The sequence below is a fragment of the Chiloscyllium plagiosum genome, unplaced genomic scaffold, assembly GCF_037043375.1.
Source record: "Chiloscyllium plagiosum isolate Xiang-an unplaced genomic scaffold, Cpla_swu_hap1 HiC_scaffold_17, whole genome shotgun sequence".
Taxonomy (NCBI): domain Eukaryota; kingdom Metazoa; phylum Chordata; class Chondrichthyes; order Orectolobiformes; family Hemiscylliidae; genus Chiloscyllium; species Chiloscyllium plagiosum.
In genome coordinates, this window is record NW_028270155.1 from 52,212,747 (window position 1) to 52,237,556 (window position 24,810).

Here is a 24,810-nt window from a genome sequence, read left to right on the forward strand (position 1 = left end):
AGCTGGTAATGAGATATTTAAGGGAGTGGACACAATTGGGATACTCGTTCTTCTTTTTCTGATATCCAGAAGTTCTCTTACACACAATTGAACTTCTTTATTCCCCATCATCAAATTACCTATGGCTTTGAATCCTTATTTTTAACTTATTAATTACTATCCTGAGTGACATGTTATAGCAGGAGCTAGGCCTTTTGTCTTTGGTGGGTTAACCAGGTTTTAAATGCAAATATCTGATAGGAAGGAGTGCAGGAGGAAGTTTGTTCAATAGTGATGTAACTGGAAAGTTGACAGGAAATATTTTACTGCTTTGATGAAATATCTGGTTTCCTTTCCAAGTAGCTGAAGTGAAATGAGATTGTGACTTTTACACAGCTATGGAGTTCAGAAATAATCTCTGTTTCCACCAGATGTGCTCGTTAGAGCTGTGAGTCACCAGGAAAAGTAAAATCTCTGATTTTTACATTTTTGAACAAAGAGAGTTCTTAAAAGAGAGTTTAACTGAGTATGAAAAATAAGCAACATTCAACTAGGTGTAAAACTCAACAGAACATGATTCTGGCTGACTATTATATTTGCTGCTGACATTAAACAATTTGGAAAAGTGTTACATTTCCTTGTTGGTTATTTGAAAATTAATGCAGTTCAATTAGAATTAAATTCACTTTACCATGGCAATTAAAAGAAAGGAAGAGTGATGCTTATGAAGTGTGTTGCATGACTTCAGGGCAACCACAGCACTTTCCAGCTGATAAAATAAAATATTCTTGAAGTGCAGCTCCTGTTGCAATGATTAAGTTAACTAGAGGTCCACCAAATTTATTGATGTAAAAACATAGAGTGTAAAATGGATTGAAAGTATGATACAAATATAAAGACTGTTTACAAAATACTGTCTTGGTTTCAAAAAACAGGTTAGGTCCTTTGCTTGCTTTTGGGATTACTCTACTGTTATCTTGTTCATAGCAGTCAGCAAACAAAATGTTTACACATATGTTATTCTGCACACCTATTTATAATCCTAAGTAAATACTTTTATTGGATTGTCAATGATTTTGCAAAATATTTCCTTTCCTTCCTGCAACACGCAGTATAATTTATACTATTCAAACTATCAGCATTTCACATTAACCGGTTACATTTTGGTGCCTTTATCAACATGTCTTTGCTGACTGACAAAAAAATGAATGCAAAGGCTCTTCTTTAGTTCACATACACTTCATCAAATAGTTACCATCTCCCCCAACTTAAACCTACTCAAAATTGATTGGGAATGTACCAGAAATACTAATTTCCTCCTCTTTGCACACTGCCACTGTGACCTCTCTGTTACTTCTTCAAAAAACTCCAGCAAGTTGGTTAAACCACTAGAAATTGAGGTTGCTTTAGAAATTATTAGAAAATTGTTATGACCAGATCTCGAGTGAGGTTTCTCATATTTTTTAAGTTGCGGATGGGACACACCAAATTGTTAAGATCCTGAATGAGAAGGGATTACCAGCTCCCCTTCTTTATTCTCTGTCCCATTGATTGGTTGCCAATGTTTTGTTAGTTTTTAAAGGATCCCTTCCCTTATAGATACCTTTCTCCCAGACCAAATGAATTCATTTTTTAAAAGGAGCCAATTTAACAGGCACTCTTGAAATAACAAAAAGAATAAGTTTATTAATCAGCAAGGTTAGATCTCACGGAATACAGAGAGAACTAGCCATTTGGATATAGAACTGGCTCAAAGGTAGAAGACAGAGGGTGGTGGTGGAGGGTTGTTTTTCAGACTGGAGGCTTGTGACCAGTGGAGTGCCACAAAGATTGGTGCTGGGCCCTCTACTTTTTGTCATTTACATAAATGATTTGGATGCGAGCATAAGAGGTACAGTTAGTAAGTTTGCAGATGACACCAAAATTGGAGGTGTAGTAGACAGCGAAGAGGGTTAACTCAGATTACAACAGGATCTTGATCAGATGGGCCAATGGGCTGAGAAGTGGCAGATGGAGTTTAATTCAGATAAATGCGAGGTGCTGCATTTTGGGAGAGCAAATCTTAGCAGGACGTATACACTTAATGGTAAGGTCCTAAGGAGTGTTGCTGAATAAAGAGACCTTGGAGTGCAGGATCATAGCTCCTTGAAAGTGGAGTCACAGGTAAGTAGGATAGTGAAGGCAGCATTTGGTATGATTTCCTTTATTGGTCAGAGTATTGAGTACAGGAGTTGGGGGGGGGGGGGGGTCATGTTGTGGCTGTACAGGACATTGGTTAGGCCACTGTTGGAATATACTAGGAGAAAGTGAGGACTGCAGATGCTGGAGATCAGAGCTGAATTCCTGAAGAAGGGCTTATGCCCGAAACGTCGATTCTCCTGCTCCTTGGATGCTGCCTGACCTGCTGTGCTTTTTCAGCAACACATTTTTCAGCACTGTTGGAATATCGCATGTAATTCTGGTCTCCTTCCTATCGGAAAGATGTTGTGAAGGATTCAAAAAAGTTTTACAAGTATGTTGACATGATTGGAGAATTTGAGCTATAGGGAGAGGCTGAACAGGCTGGGGCTGTTTTCCCTGGAGTGTCGGAGGCTGAGTGGTGACCTTATAGAGGTTTACAAAATTATGAGGGGCATGGATTGGATAAATAGGCAAAGTCTTTTCCCTGGGGTTGGGGAGTCCAGAACTAGAGGGCATAGGTTTAGGGTCAGAGGGGAAAGATATAAAAGAGACCTAAGGGGCAACCTTTTCACACAGAGGGTGGTAGGTGTATGGAATGAGCTGCCAGAGGATGTGGTGGAGGCTGGGACAATTGCAACATTTAAGAGGCATTTGGATGGGTATATGAATAGGAAGGATTTGGAGTGATATGGGCTGGGTGTTGGCAGGTGGGACTAGATTGGATTGGGATATCTAGTTGGCATGGATAGGTTGGACTGAAGGGTCTGTTTCCATGCTGTACATCTCTATGACTCTATGATTCTACAGGCTAAAAGGGATACTAATACAACACTTCAGTTAAATATTAAAGTTAGTCCAAAAGGATAAAACTAAATGTTATATTGGTTGGTCACTTGATTGTTTGTGAAGAACAGGTGATGAGGGATGGACAGGTAGTTGAATGTTGCAGCCATTGAACTGGAGGTTTCTAGTAGCATTGATAATGCTAGTTGAATGGTTTGTTTACATTTTTCAGATTGATTGAGTTTCTGTGGTTCTGATTCTTTTCAATGATGATTGAATTCCAATATTCAGGCTGAGAGAAAATCCTTTTGTTGACCTTATTTCCTTTTGTCTGGCTGCTCGTGTAAGAGAAGATCTTTATCTGCAATAGCAAGGTGACAAGGGGGTAATTCTTTGACTGTGACCTTCACAATAATCTAATGTTGGAGCCAGGCTAATGTACATAAGAACATCAGTCCCACTACTAAATTCCAGTAATGTTAAAATTGGCTGTTCATTCCTTGTCCTTCAGTATACTTTAACGCAATAAACACAAAATATGTTTGCAGTTTGGGCCATAATCTACATAGAGTGACCTCCTTTTGAGCAAGGTCATAACCCTTTGTTATGTTTGTATCCATAATGACCACAGTCCAATCTGTTGATTTGCCTGTTGCCCCCATTTGAAGGGTTGTTGTTTGAAGTTCCTTTCACCTCCATTGGTGTGACATCCTATGGTTCTCTCTTTTCAGATAGCCACTTAAATTGCACTGTTAGACATATTTGGCTGTCTCAGTGCTCTTTCAAAAACATACTTTGGAATTACATTTAAAACTGCTCACTGTACATTGGAATTTGACCCTTTATCATGGAGAGGTCTATGCTGGGTCTTCCCAATAACCAAACTGTTTTCATAGAATGTTAAATTGATCTTAAATAATTGTCTCAAAAACCTTCCTCACCATTAAAATTAAACTTGTATTTTAATTGCTAAACCTAGCTTTACATTATTCTTTGAACAAGGCTGTAATGTTTGCAATTCTCCAGTCTTCTGGTACCTCCCCAAGCCTAGGGAAGATTGAAAGATTATGGCAAGTGCTCCTGCAATTTCCAGTCTGACCTCCAATATCTTTAGATGCATCTCACCTGGTCTTGGTTCTCTTGTCAACTTTAAATATTGGCACTCTATCTAACATAGGGTTTTGCAAGACCCAGTGTATTCCGCTATTCTTTCATGTCATGTGAGATTAATTGAATTGTCCGATGACTAACGTTGTAATGGTGTGTGAATCAGAAGGAGACTGAGATGGGTTATCCATGTGACATGCCTGGTTGAAGATGGTTGCAAACTCTTCAGCCTTGTCTTATGCTCTGATCATTGAGGATGGACTTATTTTTGGAACATTTAAATATCTACATCTGGATGCAGCAAGCCTGCAGAACTTTATCTGATCCACTGGTCTTGGGACGGCCTAGCATGCTCCTTCCAAAGACACAAAAAAAAGCAAGCAAACTGTGGTAAGTACAGTCTATCGCACCCACCATGAAGCTGACCTGCGTTCCAAGATCTGTGCAAGTGTACAGTAGAGCACTGAGCTCACCTGTGCAAGAAATATGTCTCCAAAGATGCAGCCAGAGGCTACATCAGGTGACAACCAAACAGAGGACAGTCACAATGATATGATAACAACAAGAAGTGCACCAGAATCCTTTGTCATGTAAAATTCACAGCAAGACAGACTCAAGACAAGATCCAAATGGAACACCTTCCAACCAGAGGTTAAACAGACTTTCCACATTTTAGAAGTAACCTGTTCTGTGAATGAAGTCAGGCAACTAGAAAGTTTTGTCACAATCAACATAAAGTATCCAAAAAGACTAGCACCAGATATTTAAGAACTAGTACGTGTCCAAACAATCCAAATTCTGAATGTTGAGATTATTAGAATTCAATTGTAAAACTGACGCACTAACTGCAAACAATGGGCCACCCATTCTTACATCGGCACATTGACAAACTAGTGAAGCTGCGGCATTTCAACTTGGAAACTACCAGTACTTCACCTGACAGATATAGATAGACCAGCAGTGACAGGAATGTACTGACCTCAACATTGTGACTATCCACAAGATCACCAATGTACCATGGCAGCAAAAGGCAGCAAGAATACTTCCATTGAGTCAGTCCAGGATTTAGAATTGTACATAGTCAGTTTCAATCCCACTGTGTGTTTTAAAGGCAATGATGTGTTGTACCTCAGAGAAGATGCAATTCTGACATTGACTCTCTAAGAACATTCAGTTCACTTCTTAAAAAAAATCTTGAGTACAAGCTGGCTGACATGTAATACAATTGCATCGTCTGTCATGTCCTTTACCGCACAGACTGGTGTAGTTCAATTATAATATGGAATGTCAGCATGATCACGTTATACCTAGATCTGAGACATTTAAACCACTGCCCACAAAAAATTTCCAATACGAAAGAAATGAAAAACCAAGTTCATAGAGCTCAATTCTTGTCGAAGCTGGATGCCAAACATGGGTATTAATTGGTACTTTTAGTTAAGGATTCTCAGGAAGTCACTACCTTCAGAACATGTTTGAAAGACATTGCTTCCAGAGATTACTTTTGGTTTATCAGTCAGTTAAGATTTGTTCCAGCAGCATACGGATAGAATTACAGGAAGTGTGCCTAGATGCACTTATCTTCTGGTCATAGGGAAAATGAAAGAAGAACATGATCAGAATTCTTACTCACCAGTAGTGATAGCTCATCATGAAGGGCTTGTAAACAACACCGAGTACAAGATGAATGTAAGCTAGGTCAAGGTGTAAGACACATGGCTATCTCTTAGGACAAAGAATACCTACAGAGATGTCTCAGATTCTTCACCTTCTCAGCATCACCCATTCTGAATTTTTCCCTCAATGCCTCATCATTGAGTGAGCTTCAAAAGAAAGACATATCATGATCAAATGTCTCAAACTAACATTGTCAGCAGAAACTGCACACAACAGTACTACAGCCCAAGGAAGATACCATATCCTGGACATCAACACATCACAGAAAGAGCTAGTATAGTGTGAATATTGTGCATCAGACAAGAAGGCAAACTGATTGTGTTCAGATCCAAATGCCTACCTCAATTACAACCCAATTACTCCTATATACAACATGACATACTTGCTTTGGTAGTTCGGATCACATGCCTGTTCTGTAAATGGCTCACTGACTGCAAGCCACCAGAGATGACTTGATGCAAACAGGTGCAGCACCCCACCATCAACAACAAAAATTCAGGGGACGAATTCAATCTCTGCTATAGATCTGGTACAAAATTGGTCACCTCGGATATGTTGAGCAGGTTGACAAATCTGAACAAGGATGTAGACTTTCCTGTTATTAGATTAGATTAGATTCCCTACAGTGAGGAAACAGGCCCTTCAGCCCAACCAGTCCACACCGACCCTCCGAAGACCAACCCATCCAGATCCATTTCCCTCTGACGAATGCACCTAACACTACGGGCAATTTAGCATGGCCATTTCACCTGACCTGCACATCTTTGGACTGTGGGAGGAAACCGGAGCACCCGAAGGAAACCCACGCAGACACAGGAAGAATGTGCAAACTTCATACAGAAAGTTGCCCAAGGTGGGAATTTAACCTGGGTCCCTGGCGCTGTGAGGCAACAGTGCTAACCACTGAGCCACCATTCCTCTGGATCAATAAATAGATAGCCTGAACATTGAATTGGAAGGTGTTCTCAAAATCGATCTATTGCATTTTGATTAATGTAAATGTGATACCTCTCATCAGCTAATGGCTCACAAAAAGTTAGTGTTCCTGAAATAAAGAAATTTATTTCATGGCCACTTGACGTATAAAGCACTTTACAGCCAATGAAGAATTGCTGAAGTTATAATGCAAGAAATACAGCAGATAAATTGCACACTGCAAACTTTCACAAACTGCAAAGTAATAATTACTAAGTAATCTGTTTTGTTGATGTTGAATGTGCAATAAATATTGGTCAGGATATAGTTATATTGAAACATTTAGTGAATCCACATACATTGTAGCAAAGTAGATTGAGGACAAGGGTGTGGCCAAATTGAAACCTGTATCCATCCTGTCACCCAGACTAGATAGTACTTATATCTCAAATAGCTGAATAAGAATTTAAAATAGGAATGGGGGTAGGAAGGAAATGAAAGAGCTACATGTTTCAAATATTTGGCAAAGTACTATATTTGAGATGGCATTATAGCTATTTGCAAGAGAAGCACTCCCTCTGAACATGGGGATACCAGCAGGGATGTGGCATATGTGTGACTCCTACAATCATGATCTCATTCTCTTCCAATTCGGAATGCTCCGACGTTTGGACAATCCAAAGTTCTCTCAAACATCAACAAAAATTTCAACATCACTAAACATAAGATTACCTCCCTGAATATCAATTACGGTAAAAAAAACATCTTCCTTAAGAAAGGATAAGCAGTAATGGCCTTCCTGCAGTAGATCCCAGGGATACAGGGAGACAATTAGAGCATCTTCTCAATCAACTACAAACAGCTAATACTGAGCATAGAGTCATAGAGATGTACAGCACGGAAACAGACCTTTCGGTCCAACCCGTCCATGCCGACCAGATATCCCAACCCAATCTAGTCCCACCTGTCAGCACCCGGCCCATATCCCTCCAAACCTTTCCTATTTATACACTCATCCAAATGCCTTTTAAATGTTGCAGTTGTACTGGCCTCCACCATTTCCTCTGGCAGCTCATTCCATATACCCACCATTCTCTGCATGAAAAAATTGACCCTTAGGTCTCTTTTATATCTTTCCCCTCTCACCCTAAACCTATGCTCTCTAGTTACCCCAGGGAAAAGACTTTGTCTATTTATCCTATCCATGCCCTTCATGATTTTGTAAACTTGTATAAGGTTATCCCTTAGCCTCCAACGCTCCAGGGAAAACAGTGCCAGCCTGGTCAGCCTCCCCCTATAACTCAAATCATCCAACCCTGGCAACATCCTTGTAAATCATTTCTGAACCCTTTCAAGTATCACATCATCTTTACAATAGGAAGGAGACCAGAATTGCATGCAGTTTTCCAACAGTGGCCTAACCAATGTCCTGTACAGCTGCAACATGACCCCCCCAGCTCCTGTACTCAATACTCTGGCCAATAAAGGAAGTCATATCAAATGCTGCCTTCACTATCCTACCTACCTGTGCGTCCACTTTCAAGGAGCTATGAACCTGCACTCCAAAGTCTCTTTCTTCAGCAACACTCCCTGTAGGACCTTACCATTAAGTGTATACGTCCTGCTAAGAATTGCTTTCCCAAAATGCAGCACCTCACATTTATCTAAATTAAACTCCATCTGCCATTTCTCAGTCTTTGTTCCAGCAATACCTATAGGTGAAACGTCTCATCCCTCAGACATATTTGAAAAATATTTTGTGATCTATTTTAATTTTAATTTTCAGCACAGCTATTTAAGGGTGAACGAGACCATTTCAGCCATATTATTTATACATTCCTTTGTAATTTCTTGTTGAGCATGGCTTGACTTTCAGATCAAGTGACTTTGGAAGCCAGCTTAAAGTGTCTAGCTCATTTTTTTTACTGTTTTCTTTGAAACCAAACTCCAAAGTTTTACTACATTAGTCAATGAGATTTAAAGAGTAATAGCCTTTACTTTAAATTATCCAACTCTTCTTGTCAACACTGAGTGTTTCTGATTATAAGATAGGAGAAGAAGTAATAACAATGAGACAATAGGCACACATTCATGTTCACATATTTTCTTTCAGTGTCCATGAAGAGCTTATATTATATCAATTGCAATACCTGTTCTTTTGTTGCGTAGTCCCAGTTAGGCAGTGTTACAATGTGGTAAACACAGACCACCAATATTCAATTTCAGTCATCTGATTTTTAATACCTGAGAGCTCATGGAGTGAACTGACTTACAAAAAAGACAAAGACTGATCTAAAAAGATTGCCATGATCACCAGACTGCAGGCTGATGCAAACATTTGTGAAACTAGGATGAAATGTACAATAAACAGCTGCACTGAGATTATTATACCAGAGATATTGAAATCAAATAATCAAGTTAACATCAAGAAATTTGTATCTTCTGTTTACTCAAACATACATGATAAATTGCACATGCTGGACGATAAAGGATTCCTTGCAACTTAAAAGGACAATGGAGTGAGACTCAGGAATGTACAAATCAGCACAATATTAATTGCTGCCTTTGAACAGCAGAAAGAAAAATATGAATTCTTAACAAGAGAACCTGGAAAATTTACTCTCTCTCTCTCTTTCTCCTTATTTATTTTAAGCTATAAAGTCAGCGATTGTCAGTAGGAACCAACAACTTTCTTTTAAATGGCCTGGCTACTACTTTGGAAGCATTTAGGCTCCCTCCCCATTTGTGTTCTGTAAATATCTTTTTTCAGGTTCAGGGACATTTCTGCTTTGCTCTCCTTTTTCTCTGGGCTATTTACTTCTCCTTTAACATTTCTGGTCTGCGCAAGGTTCCAGACCCGCTTGAGTTCATGGGTCTGTACATTAACTCATAACCATCAACCAGGATTTTACTGTTTTTCTATAATGGTCTTAGCAGAGAGAGGCAGTGAGTGTTTGAACTCTTCAAAGAGAATTATTTCTCAGAAATTCTCAGAGGCATTGATTTGAAGCACTTGTATCCAGCAGTCAAAAGCAAATTGATTAAATCATTCACATTCAATGTATACTGCTTTGTTTTCTGAGGATAGACAACTTCTGACAGTACACCTCCAGCACCAGTTTGTATTGACTTCCCATTTTGCCATCTCATTATTTGCCAAACTCTTATGAAGTAACAATGAGAAAATATCCTTTGCTAGTTTGTAGTAGTGTTCAGCGATCCTCTGGTCACTTTAATTATTATGTACACCTTTTAATGGAAATGTAGAAGGCCTTTGCCATTTCCTCATCTAATTTAGAGATTTAAGTAGTCAGAAGCAAATAATCTGACATTGTACACAAAACTAATGGATGTATTCCTTTATCAGAATGCTTTCAGTGAGCACAATTTGCGGACCAGTTCAAGAATTTTTAACTCTCTTTCCTAATATTTCTTTTCACAAATTCATTCTCTTTCCCTTCCCTGGAATTTTTCCTCCTCTCTCCATTTTTCTTTCTTTGTCTTTTATTTTCTCTCTCATTCTCATGTTTCTTTCCTGAAATTATCTTCCATTTATTCTGAAAATAACAAATGCTGGAGGGTTTGAACTATAGGGAGAGGCTGAAGAGGCTGGGGCTGTTTTCCCTTGTGTGTCCGAGGCTGAGGGGTGACCTTTTAGATGTTTATAAAATTATGAGGGGCATAGATAGGATAAATAGACAAGGTATTTTCCCTGGAGTGGGGGAGCCCAAAACTAGAGGGCACAGGCTTAGGGTGAGAAGGGAAAGATGTTAAAGGGACCTAAGAGGCAACTTTTTCAGGCAAAGGATGGTGCATGTATGGAATGTGCTGCCAGAGGAAGTGGTGGAGGCTGGTATAATTATAACGTTTAAAAGGCATCTGAATGAGAATGTGAATAGGAAGAGTTTAGAAGGATATGGACCAAGTACTGGCAAACAGGACTCGATTAGTTTAGGATACTTAGTTGGCAAGGCAGAGTTGGACTGAAGCTTCTGTTTCTGTGCTGTACATCTCTATTACTCTATCACAGCAGGTCAGATAGCATTCTGTCTGGAATTCCCTGAATTCCAGCTTGAATCTCTGCTGCTCTACTTGGGCTTTCTCTAACAGTATCCTGACTATTCCAGTTTCTAGAATGCAAGACCTTCCTACTCAGAAGTTAATTTCTGTGGTGTGAGAAGGCAGAGCGGAACTGCTTGAAGCCAATTCCTTTCTCATTCTGGAAAAGCACAGCAGGTCAGAGAGCATCTGTGGAGAGCAAAGTCAATGGTTCAGGCCAAACCCCTTCTAACCTGTTGTGCTTTTCCAGCCTCAAATCTACTGACTCTGACATGCAGCATCTGTAGTCCTTACTGTCTCCCATTCTCTTCCTCCTCTGATTTTTCAGAAGGAATGTCCCACTCACCAAATTATTTCAATTTTAAGTTCATCTTTCAGTTTGTTTAAAATACTTTTATAGAATAAGTGTTAGATCCTGAGCCCATTTTATTGCTTTTCTATAAACATCAATTTTACTTAGAACATTTTTAAAGTACTGCAATCACTTGCTTCATTATTTCTTGTAAACTAGCTTCCTTCTGAAGTAAAGAATAAGCAGTTCCTAATAATTTAGATTCATTACTTATGTCAACATGTCCTCCTTCTATGCTGTAACTTTTCTATGTTTCACATGTTGGAAGAGTAGATGCAAATATAGATCCCTTCCTGAAGAAGGACTTATGCCCGAAACGTCGATTCTCCTGTTCCCTGGATGCTGCCTGACCTGCTGCGCTTTTCCAGCAACACATTTTCAGCAAATATAGATCAACAAGGGAATACTCATGGCTGATCAGGACTTGGTGTAGGTTAGATTAGAATAGTCAAAGTTTTCTCACCATCTGGTATCAGTCCATGGCCACATATGAGTTTCAACAGAGAGGGATCTGCCTACTACACCACCTGCAGACAAGGAAACAATGCACAGTCATGGCATTGGGTCCTGTTAACACCTATGCCCTGCACTATCCTTCATCTCTAATGTTTGCTTCCTCCTTTGCACAAAGATTTAGCTGTCAGTGAGCTATCCAGTGGTATCTCTGCAAGGAGGTGCAACACACAGGGAGGGTTGGTGCTGTAGTATGGCCAATGACTGGGTAGCCCTGCATGCCCAAGTCCTCTAAATTGTATGAGCATATGACCAATGAATCTTCCCTTCTTTCCCCTTGCTCACTACGTCAATCATGCTCAAACATTTAAAGTTATTTTACAAATATTATACACACTACTTCCTTTTTAAAAGCGACAATGGTTTTGATTCTGACTTGTTAGTGATGTGACGTAGCTTGTTCAAACAGCTGTCTACACAAAAGATTTCTCTAAACCTCTTTCATGGTGATCTTTTTCTGTCAAATCACTGACTCATCAACTCATGGTCTTAGCTGTTCCCATTTTACTGAACTAAAACTTTTTTATGATGTCAACACTTCTTTTAGGGCTTTTCTCTATTCCAGTGAAATACCTCTCATTTATGTAGTCTCTGGTCTGTTTCATGTTCACGCTGTTATGTTCTGGTTTCTTACAAATGGTAAGTCAGTGGAGCAGAGACAAACTTGAACAGGGTGAACTTCCGTCTCCGTAAAGAGTTGTACAGATTGTTTTCATAAAAATAAATTGTTTTGCGACAGCACTGTTCCCTTCTTTCTGACAAATGACTTTTTATGCATTCTTCATTTTGTGCTGGTACCCTCCAGAGCTTGAGAATTAATGAAAATCATTTGACTGAGAAAATAGCCTGTTTGTTGTTGCGAAATCAATCTTCAATGAAAAATGATATGGTGACCTTACAGTTAATTTTCAACTTAAATGTGGGTGTTGAACAATTTTTAGATTTACAAACTGACTTTCCTCTTCACGGAAGGCTGCATGTAAAACAGGACTTCTAAAAGAAAGTGAAGCAAAGAAAAGACAAGTTTTTAGGACCTCGTGGAATTGAAATTGACCATGTACTAAAATAAACAAGTCTGAAACATTCCCTCCCTAACTGCATTCGTACAGGAAGGCAGCTCACCACCACCGCCTCAACGGCAAGTTGAGAATGGAGATAAATACTCGTTCAGCCAACTACGCTCACGTTCCCCGTCTGAAGACAAAAAACACCTCTAAGTATTTTTATTCTGTTCAGACATGTTATAACACACCCTAGAGGAGGGAGGATTTGAAACCCTGTAGCCCAGAAGTGGTGGCAAAACCACAGCACAACAAGAGCTTTGTGTGTGTCTGTGATGAGATAGATGAACCAAATTTCACCTAAAGATCTTGCAGTGACTTGTTCGGGATAGGAATGCCTCTGCACTATCAGACTCCAAAAAACTGAAACTATAACATTTTGTTTTCGTTGCTGCATTATAAAACAGGTACGGCTTCACATAGCTAATCCGATTAGGGTTGAATAAAGTCAGTCAATTTAATCCTCTGTCAAAGTCACTACCTACACTCCGCATGTCCCTGGGCAGGGCATGAAAGGCGGGGCTTGGTCACACGGGCCGCTCTGCGCATGCTCACAGTGGGGCGGGGCTCCTGGGACGGCTCTGCGCATGCTCGTGGCGGGGCAGAGGCGTCGCTTTGGCCGTCCTGCGCATGCTCCGGGCTGAGTCGGGTGCAGTCGGTGAAGCCGATTCTATGTGGTATGTCGGGCTCTTGTGCCATGAATACGGGAAGGAGCCGGTCCGTCAACAGGGTATTCCCGGTGCCCAGGCAGAACTCGCTCCTTCAGCCACCCATTATCAACCCGTTCATTTATCACGTCCACCTCAGCGTGACCGACAAGCTCAAGGTACGCGAAGAATTGGGAGGCGACTGGGATAGCCGTTACTGGGCAACAGGGTCAGCACGGGGTGGATAGGTGGGGGGTCAACAAGGTCAGAGTGAGGGGTCAGCGCGAGGAGGGTGGGGGGTCAACAGGGTCAGAGTGATGGGTCAGCACGAGGAGGGAGGGTGGGGGGTCACCAGGGTCAGAGTGATGGGTCAGCACGAGGAGGGAGGGTGGGGGGTCACCAGGGTCAGAGTGATGGGTCAGCACGAGGAGGGAGGGTGGGGGGTCACCAGGGTCAGAGTGATGGGTCAGCACGAGGAGGGAGGGTGGGGGGTCACCAGGGTCAGAGTGATGGGTCAGCACGAGGAGGGAGGGTGGGGGGTCACCAGGGTCAGAGTGATGGGTCAGCACGAGGAGGGAGGGTGGGGGGTCACCAGGGTCAGAGTGATGGGTCAGCACGAGGAGAGTGGGTGGGGGGTCAACAGGGTCAGAGTGAGGGGTCAGCATGGGGTGGATAGGTCGGGGGTCACCAGGGTCAGAGTGACGGGTCAGCATGAAGAGGGAGGGTGGGTGGGCGGGGGTCCACAGGGTCAGAGTGATGGGTCAGCACGAGGAAGGTGGGTGGGGGGGTCAACAGGGTCAGAGTGATGGGTCAGCACGAGGAGGGAGGGTGAGGGGTTAACATGGTCAGTGTGATGGGTCAGCACGAGGAGGGAGAGTGGGGGGGTCACCAGGGTCAGAGTGATGGGTCAGCACGAGGAGGGAGGGTGGGGGGTCAACAGGGTCAGAGTGATGGGTCAGCAAGAGGAGAGTGGGTGGGGGGTCAACAGGGTCGGAGTGATGGGTCAGCACGAGGAGGGTGGGTGGGGGGGTCAACAGGGTCAGAGTGATGGGTCAGCACGAGGAGGGTGGGTGGGGGGGTCAACAGGGTCAGAGTGATGAGTCAGCACGAGGAGGGTGGGTGGGGGGGTCAACAGGGTCAGAGTGATGGGTCAGCACGAGGAGGGAGGGTGGGGAGTCAACAGGGTCAGGGTGAGGGGTCAGCACGAGGAGGGAGGGTGGGTGGGTGGGGGTCCACAGGGTCAGAGTGATGGGTCAGCACGAGGAGGGTGGGTGGGGGGGTCAACAGGGTCAGAGTGATGGGTCAGCACGAGGAGGGTGGGTGGTCAACAGGGTCAGAGTGATGGGTCAGCACGAGGAGAGTGGGTGGGGGGTCAACAGGGTCAGAGTGATGGGTCAGCACGAGGAGGGTGGGTGGGGGGTCAACAGGGTCAGAGTGATGGGTCAGCACGAGGAGGGTGGGTGGGGGGGTCAACAGGGTCAGAGTGATGGGTCAGCACGAGGAGGGTGGGTGGGGGGGTCAACAGGGTCAGAGTGATGGGTCAGCACGAGGAGGGTGGGTGGGGGGTCAACAGGGTCAGAGTGATGGGTCAGCACGAGGAGGGTGGGTGGTCAACAGGGTCAGAGTGAGGGGTCAGCACGAGGAGGGTGGGATTCATCAGGGTCAGAGTGAGGCGTCAGCACAGGGTGGGTGGGGGGGCGCTCAACAGTGTCAGTGAGGGGTCAGCACTGGGGGAGTCAACAGGGTCAGATTGAGGAATCAGTGCTGGGAGGAATCCAACAGGGTCAGAGTGAGTGGTCAACACAGTGTGGCTGGGGATCAACAGGGTCAGATTGAGGGGGTCGACACTAGGGGGTCAACGGTCAGAATGAGGGGTCAGCACAGGGTGGTGGTCAACAGGATCAGAACGAAGGGTTGGCACCTGGGTCAACGGTCAGAGTGAGGGGTCAACATGGGAGGGGTCAACAAGGTCAAAGTGAGGGTTCGGTACAGGGGGAGTCAATGGGGTCAGTGAGGGTTTGGTATTGAAGGGGGAGTCAACAGAGTCAGAGTGAGGGGTCAGCACATGGTGGATGGGGGTCAACAGAGTCAGAGTGAGGGGTCGGCACTGGGGGGTTGAATAGGGTAAGAGTAAGCGGTTGGTATTGGGGGTAGTCCAAGAGGGTCAGAGTGAGGGGTCAGCACTTGGAGGGTTGGGGGGGGGGGGTCAAAAGATATGGAGATGCTAGTGTTGGACTGGGGTGAACAAAGTTAAAGATCACAACGCCAGATTATAGTCCAACAGGTTTATTGGGAAGTACTAGTTTTCAGAGCACTGCTCCATAAGGTAAATGGTGGGGCAGGATCATAAAGCACAGAATTTAGAGCAAAACATTAGTGTGATGCAATTAAATAGATATATTCAACAAATCTAGATTGCTGTTAAGACTTTTATCTTTTAGAATGTGTTGCAAGTTTTGGTTCATTAATATGTAAATCCCAGAACTTCTTTTAAATCACATTCTCGAGATAACTTTATTTTAAAAAGTGGCATCTCAGCTAAGACAATGCATTAAAGTTGTGAGGTTAGAGTCTGTCTATATCCCAATCTTGAGTCAGACTGGTTCTATTTCCAATGTAGGAATTTATAAAATGTGTTATGGATTGACTGCCTGCAGGTTGTGTGTTTTTTGAGCAAATATAGAATGTACAGTAGTCCCTCTGTACCTTTGGGGGATACGTTCTAAGACCTACCGAAGAAGCCCGAAACTATGGATAGTAGTGAGTCCATTCATTTAAATGAGAAATTTACCTCCCTAGTGGCCCCCAGTCCATGGTTCTGAACATTCGGGCTGCAGTAATTGGATCTGCAGATATGACAGTCCCCCTGCATCTGTAAATACAATTCTGCAATTGCAAATTCACCCCATAGACTTTGTGTGTTTGTGTGTGTCCGTGCAAGTGAGGGAGAAAGAGCATGAGTGTGTGTGCGTGCTTGGAGTCTGTGTGTGAATGTGATGGAGTATAATCCTGAGAGGGTGTGGGAGTGAGTGTGGGGGAATGTACGTGTGTGTCTGGAGAGATCATGTGTATGAGAGGCGGTCTGCGTGAGTGTGAGAGTATGTAAGTGTGTTTATAGTGTAGTGGGGTCACCTGTAGTGTGACATGAAATCAAAGTCCTAGTTGAGGCCATCTTCATGGGTACCACACTCTCTCCCATGCACACCCTCCTTCAAGCACTTGCACATGCAAACACACACACTCATAAGCACTCACACTCAAGTGCACACGATCTCTTGCACTTGTGCGCGCGTGCACACACCCAAGTCTATGGGGTGAATTTGCATTTGCCGAATTATATTTGCAGATGCATTCTATTTTTGCTTGAAAAGAACACAATCTGCAGGCAGTCAATCCATATAACATTTTATAAATTCCTACTTTGGAAATAGAACCAGTCTGACTCAAGATTGGGATACAGATAGACTCTGACCTCACACCTGTAATACATTGTCTTAACTTTATTTTTAAAAGTGGCATCTCAGCTATCTCGAGAATGTGACTTGAAAGAAGTTCTGGGATTTACATATAATGAACCGAAACCTGCAGCCATTCTAACAGATGAAAGACTTAACAGTAATCTAGGTTTGTTCGGTATATCATTTTAACTGCATGACCCTGCGATCTTTTGCTATAAATTGTCTTATAATCCTGCTCCACTAATTACCCGAGCAACGCTCTGAAAGCTAGTACTTCCAAATAAATCAGTTGCAGTATAATCTGGTGATGTGATTTTCAACAGGATTGTCAGAGTGAGGCGTCAGCACTGAATGGAGTCAATGGGGTCAGAGTGAGGGGTCAGCATGGATGGGGAGTATCAACAGGGTCAAAGTGAGGAGTCAACAATGATGAGGATCAGAGTGAGGGATTAGCACTGAGTGTCAGCAGGGTCAGAGTGAGGGATTAGCACTAGTGGACAACAATGGTCAGAGTGCAGTGTTAACATTGAGGTGTCAGCAGGGTAAATTTATAAAAATTGCACTTAATTGTACTGGTGTTCAATAGGGTGCATGGTGAGTGTGTGGGCAACATCTTTGTTATGCACAGATAATGAGATCAGGAGAAAGTATAGCCAATACTGTGTGGTCAGTATAGTATATGAATATTGTAAATAGAGGATTTAGCATGGTTAGCAATTTTGAGACTATGCCTAAATTCAGGAGGAAAGGCAAATGATGGTTAGCTAAGTGTGGAGTCAGGGATGTAGGGGGTCGTCAGAGGTTAGGATTTGCCTTTGCTATGGTCATCATTTGTTTTTGTATCTCTTTGTCTATATGCAGTCTGTGGGGCTCAGTTCTTTGTTTTATTGGGTGAGTTAACTTTATCCTGAGTGCAGTACTTAAAAATTGAGGATTGATTTATTACCTTTTTTAATGGAAATTATTTTTCTGCTATTATTGCAATTAGTTGACAATCATTTAACTTATTTTGTGTCTTTAGATAGCTGTGGCCAGCATCACCCTTGTACCTCTGCGTCTTCTCTGTATTTTCTTTGTTGCCCTCGTCGCTTGGCCATGTGCACTTTTAGGACGGGTGTGCTGCCCAGTATGTGCAAATTCAGACCCAATTCCAAACTGGAAACGGTAAGTTCTGGTCATTTTTGGTTAGAAATAGATATTCACTGTCAAGACAGGATAGCAATCATTGTCTTATTGGAGGATGTCCTTAAGCCGTATCTCTCTTCCATATCAAGAAGCTGACACGAATTGGCTGGATGCTATATGCAGTTTGCAGTCCCTTGTATCTGGAGTGTAGATGGGAAATGGTGTTAAGATAAAAGATCAGCCATGATTATATAGAATGGAGCAGGCTCAAGAGGTTTGTGGTCTACTCCAGCTCTTGTTTCTTGAGCCTCGTTTGTATCCAGTGTGTGATATTAACTGAGCTCTGCATATTCTTCTAACATATGGCGTCTAATCAAAGTTTGCTTAGTGGTTTGTTAATCTCTGGCCACTTTTCATTTCAGGCTGCTGTCACATGATATGGTTGCAGAGCTCATCCCTGAGGGATCTCACAACTTGCCTTTAGTCTACTTTGCTTTCTTTGGGACATAAAGCATTTATTGCATTTATTTTTCAAGTTAATCTGTAACCGAATCTGTATTGGCACTAATGGAAACGAAATGCAAGAGGCTTTTGTGATGTAATCGTCTTGTCCCCATTGGGCCAGAAGGTCTGGGTTCAAGTCCCAGCTCCCGTTGAGATGTGTCATAATATGTACACACGATTAGTTTAAAAAAATGCAGTCACCCAGATACTTCTAGTATAGATATTTTGTTGTTTCATTTTCTGAAGGGAGTATTTTACATTGGCAATGACAGCAGGATTTCAGTGTCTCTTGCGAATAAATATTTTTCCTCACCATCTAAATGGAAAATGTCAGTAAACTGTGTGTCAGAGTGGAACCTGTAAACAATCAATGTGTGACTCAGATAGGATAAACATTGAAAGAACAGGAAAGAACTGATTTCAGATGATCTTTTCAAATAAATTAAAATATGATGTGGTTGATATCTTTTTGTTTACTTGCTGCAGATTTTTGATTTCTGTAAATTCATTTAGCTAATGTAGCTCTTGAGCTCAGACTATTCACTTTGTCAGTAAACCTTGTCCCAGTCAGCCATGCTAGGGTGATACGTTGTGCACTGATTTGCATTGCCAATTGTGTTTTTATGTCCCATTCTATTTTTACTTCTGTAGAGATTGAACTCAAGTTGTTTTTGTAGAGCTTTTGTTTGCAATTTTAGGGAATTTGAGGTAAGATCTAGGATACTGAGAAATGTCAGCATCAATTGTAAACTAGTCTGCAATATGTCTAGAGGACAGAGTGGCTTTCTCTGCCACTTTATTTTCTCATTTTAGAGAACAAGCTCTTCCCTTTTAGCTGTTGCCCATTTCTTGCAATTTATGCATCAACAGGAAGTTAAGTTCTGATGCAATCATTTTGCCTAATTTTGGATTTCTCACATCTAGTCTTCTAATTTCTCAATGGAGAAAGCGAATTTTACATTTTTGTAATTGCTGCCATCACTTGTAAAAATGAAGGTGGAGTGTGGGGTGGGCAATGACAGTAGTCCTGAATGTGGTTATAGATAATTCTCCTCTTTCATATCACCTGATTTCATTCATGCTTTGTAACTTCACAGCTAAATTGTTGTCAGCATATTTCAGCAAACGTCTATTAAAGATTTATTGCTAATAATTTTTCTGATTTTTGTTGTAACCTGAAGTAAATAATTTTCCATTTCTTTGTTCCCCTCAACATCTCCCACTGACCCACACTTGTACCCACCCATCTACATCTGAACCCGTCCCCACCCCCACTGCACCCCTAAATCTTCATCCTACGTATGTGTGGATATTTTCTAATTAACCTGTTCAGAGGTGTTATGATGCACCTCTGGAGCAGGTGAGACTTATACTTGACCTCCTGACTCAGTGGTAGTGGTAGCACTGCCATTGTGCTACAAGAACTCTTCCTATGTGTGCATATTAATGCTCTGTAAATTGTCTCAATTGGGTATTTCAATACATTAAATCTTGGACAATACCAAGCAACCTTTTAGTCCTACAAGGAACAATAGATTGCATAAAACCTAAAGGGCTGCAGATTCTGGAAATCAGAAATGAACGCAGAAACTGCCGTGAATACTCAGCAGGTCTGGCAGAGAGAAAGCAGAAACGACGTTTCGGGCATAAGCACTCCTTTGATGCTGCCTGACCAACTGCGCTTTTCCAGCATCACATTTTTAAGCTCTGATCTCCAGCATCTGCAGAATGCTCCTGGCAGAGAGAAAGCAGAGTTACTGTTTTGGGTCTAGTGACCCTGCAGAAATAATTATATCTAGGAAAAGGTACGTTGCACAGATGCTGCCATAATAGATTGCATGTTGTTTAGACTTACAAATTGGATTTGAATAATTGTCAACATCCTTGTATATAAAGCTACAGCTCCAAACAAAATCATTTTTTTAATGGGTTTACCCCATAATACATTTTGATGTATGAAGACTGTACATGAGCTAATCTGTTAATCCTTGAATAAGATTTCCAATATAAATGAGTGTTTTCTTCCATGTTTATTCCATCCCTCCCACTGACCTTCAAGCTTTTGCTAAAAACTGCAAATGAAAACTTATCAGTACAAGGAGTAATTTGCTTTGCCTGAGGCTATAATGGAGCATGAGTATAATATAATTTTGCTGCTATTAACTTAATTTTGGCTGTGAAAAAGCATGTAGCCATTGACAAGTACAGTCACAATGTTACAACATTTCTTATACACCACAATAGAAACATAAGTAATCTGTAGCATAATCATTGTAACAGCAGGAAAGTAGTATAATAGGCAGGTTCACACGCCTGGTAGAAATAATAAACATAGTCTCTTTGCACCAGAATGTCCAGCAAAATTCTGCACACTTGCTGCAGCAGAGGCACATAGACAAGAATGCAACTAATAACACTACATAACACATTTATTGGATTTGATTCATCAAAATATTTTGGGTGAAACAGCAACTATTTAGTTTCAAGCAAACTTGTAAAAATGCAGTTCAGTTTTTAGTTAGAGTAAATTTAAATCTGATACAGTGACAAAGGCAATATTAGTGTAGACAGCCGAAAACCTTGGTAAATCAGGTAGATTTTAAGGAGCATTAAAGGAAGGAGGTGATGTAGAGAATTGGAGAGATGTCGAAAGGGAGCTTAGAACCCAAGTAGTTCAAAGTAGGGCCACCAGCTGTAGAACAATTAAATCGGGAGGATGTTGGAAACCAAAAATCCGATGAGAGCAGATATCCTGGAGGGTTATTAGTTTGTTGGAGATAAGGAAATAGGGAAGGCAAGGTCATGGAATCAAACTGTCCCTTGAACAGAAAGCAGTATTGGCCAGCAAGCACTTTCCTTTTGATGCCAGGTAACCTTTGATTCCACTGCCCAACAAGCATGTATCTACATCCACCTTAAAAAAAATTCAATAAAGTTTCTGAAACAGAGAATTCCAAAGTTGTGCAACACTAAGAAGAAATGTCCCTTCCTGTGTGTTTTAAAAGAGCAACCCTTAATTTTAAAACTGCACCCTCGAGTTCTGGGCTGACCACAAGTAGAAATAACTTTTTCACATCTGCATTGTCGCAACTAATCAAGATCTTAAAGACTTTAATCAAGTTGTTTCTCCTCTTAACTCCAGTGAAAACTTGCCCATCCTGCTCAACCTGTCCTAATAAGGCAACATTCATTATAAACATCAATTTAATAAACCACCTCTGACTGCTTCCACTGCATTTACATCCTTCTTTAAGGAGAACAAATCTGTGTACGATATTCAAGATGCTGTCTCACAGATGCCCTGTAAAACTGAAACATAACATCCTTAAAGGACAGTGTTCCATTGGTTGTCTTGATTACGTATACTAGCTGTTTGTTACTTACACTCAAAGACCTAATTCACTGTGCTGCAGTCATTCTTTGTTTAAGTAATGTTGTGCTTTTTCATTCTTGCTAAAGTGAAGTTCACATTTTCCCACATTATCCTCGGTCTCAGATTTGTTTTTGCATTCATTCAATCTATTTACCCATCTGCACCTTATTCATGTCGTTGCAATATATCTTGGTGTCATCTGCAAATTTAATTACTCTGCTTTGCTCCCCTCATCTAAGCCATTGATGTAAGTTGCAAAAAGTCAAATATAGCACAGACCCCTGTATGAACTTGGACGCTGTTAAGGGAGTGGAATAGGTGGTAACCTTCATTTGCCAAAACGTTCCTAGTCTTGTGCACTGATCTACTTATGGTGACCTTACTCCAAATATTCCTAGAAAATAGTTTGTGAATGCTGCAACAGCGATATTTCAAAGTTTTAGATACAAAGTTTTGTGATCCTGCTCCTACTGAATTTATTTGACACCCTGCAACTTGGCTTCAGATTATTTTGTTGATTTTCCTCACTATGCTTTTCAGATATGTAGCTCAACTATCGTAAATGAGGGAGTGATATCTCAAGATCCATTTCCAACTTAAAATAATAAATGGAAATGTCAAATAATGTGCTCATTTCAGTTGCTGTTTCTTTTGCAACGTAATGTACTCTAGTGGTTACTATATCCAAAACTGTTGTTTTGATTGGACTAGTGGTGCATTACTGTGATCAGTGTGGCTTTTAAAAAAGGTGGAGTCATATCCGAGGGAGGGAGACCAAAAACAGTTTCTTGAAAAATGGAATGTGCTTCTTATCTTAATGGGTTGTGCAAAATCACATCATTTTGCTGTCTTGCTCCTCAACCCACTGAGATATTCTGTTTCAAGTATGCATTAATGAGGAGTTTCTTATTTTGTGCTTTGGCGATGGTGATGTTGGACTGGGGTGGACAAAGTTAAAAATCACACAACACCAGGTTATAGTCCAATAGGTTTAATTGGAAGCACTAGCTTTCAGAGCATTACTCCTTCAAGATTATGGAGTATAAGGTCGTAAGACAGAGTTTATAGCAAATGTTTACAGTGATATACCTGAAATTATATATTGAAAAAGACCTGGATTGTTTAAGGCTCTCAATTTTCAGAATGAACGTGTTGGTTTCAGTTCATTTTATAGAATGAACTGAAACCAACATGTTCATTCTAAAGGATGAGAGACTTAAACAATCCAGGTCTTTTTCAATATATAATTTCAGTTACATCACACTAAACTTTTGCTATAAATTCTGACTTATGATCTTTTACTCCACAACCACCTGATGAAGGAGCAGTACTCCGAAATCTAGTGCTTCCAATTAAACCTGTTGGATTATAACCTGGTGTTGTGTGATTTTTAACTTTATTATTTTAAGAAGCCATGTTCTAATGGACACTAAGGTTCATGGTGATTTTTATGGTCTGATGGGAATTTGGGATTGGCTAGATGTGGATCAGAGCAGATTATGAAATGCCAAGTGAGATTTATTCATTTAACCCTCAAGAAATTGATGCATCAAAAATTAAGAATAATTGTTAATGCAAAGATTAAAGGATGGTAGTATAAAAGGATGATAACGTTGTAAATTGTAGCACAATGTTTAGAGTTGAAGCATTTGTTTCAGAAGTACTCCACTATGAATGCAGCATCACCATTTAGCCTACTTTTTTCAGTAACTTTGATTTGTAATATACTTTTTAGTTTCACTGATTTCTACATTTTGTCTGTTCTAAAGTTGCTGTACAAATTCTGGATTACTTTATATTGGAATGTAATTTTGGAATCGTTCAAGAGGTTTTATCAGGGCTTTTGATCTGCTATGCATCTGTTTTCTTGCTAAGTAGTTATTACTTTTTAAGTTGAATTCATTAACTCAAACTAAAATCATTTTATTGGAATAATCTCTTGCAGCATTTCATCAAGCTGTTGCAAACATGTCAAATTTAAGGAGGCAGTTTCAGGATTTTAGGAATGTGACTACATTTTCTTTTGAGAGTCTGATGTATGATTGTTTGTCCAATAGTATTCCTGGAATTTAATAAAAATGTTTTTGTGTAATTTTGTGAATTTGATTTATATTGATAAGAAATTATAAAATCATATCAAGCATTCCTTTAAAAACACAGATCCCCTCAGGCTTCTACTGAAAGAAGTGTAGTTCAATACTAATCCACGAGTTGCACCAGATGGCTACAGAATTAATCTGTTAAGCATATTCATTGCATTAAAATGACGGATTGGCAGGTTTTATTTAGCTGTGTCTACATAATTTGATTATATATTTATTGCCTTGACCAATCATTGGTCGCTCTTTTCATCCACACTCCTATTTAATTAACTTTAACTTTAAGATACACTGCCAATCTTCTGGAACAATGTGGTGGGCAACATTTAGCAATGGCACTATATATCTATGCGGCATTTCTAACAAAGCAAAATGGCCCAAAGCACATCAGGAGCATTGTAAAACAAAAAATAGAAAGAGGGTGGGTGGCCAGAAATCAGGTCAAAGAGTCAGGTTTTGAAGTGAGGGACAACATTTCTAGTAATGGGATGTATCAACCATCATTAGCCAAAGAAGTTAAACATTGAATGGTTTCCTTTCAATTCAATTCTATGTTCCAAAGATTAACTTTAAACCAAAAGACGAGTAAAGTTTGAAAAAAAAATTTAAAAATTGAAAAGAATGAGGGAAAAACTGCACTTTGAGAATACTAGCAAATAACATCAAAACATTTAGGGTGTAGGTTTGCTCGCTGAGCTGTAGATTTGATATCCAGACGTTTCATTACCTGGCTGGGAAACATCAACAGTGGCGACCTCTAAGTGAAGCGAAGCTGCTGTCTCCTGCTTTCTATTTATACTTTTCTGCTGGATGGGGCTCCTGGGGTTTGTGGTGAAGCAGGAGACAACAGCTTCGCTTCATTTGGAGGTCGCCACTGATGATGTTACCTAGCCAGGTAATGAAACGTCTGGATATCAAACCTACAGCTCAGCGAGCAAACCTCCACCCTAAATCTCAACCTGAGCTACAAACCTTCA

General features: G+C 41.1%; 1 protein-coding gene across 1 annotated transcript in view; it reads left to right on the top strand.

The window, feature by feature from the left end:
• The first annotated feature begins 13,271 nt into the window (after positions 1 to 13,271).
• Positions 13,272 to 24,810, top strand: part of lpcat2 (lysophosphatidylcholine acyltransferase 2) — a 71,339-nt gene continuing 59,800 nt past the window's right edge. The window contains exons 1-2 of the mRNA XM_043707013.2: positions 13,272 to 13,453; positions 17,754 to 17,896. Of these exons, the coding sequence (XP_043562948.1) occupies positions 13,307 to 13,453; positions 17,754 to 17,896 (290 nt within the window). The 5' untranslated portion in view covers positions 13,272 to 13,306. The remainder of the gene's footprint in view (positions 13,454 to 17,753; positions 17,897 to 24,810) is intronic.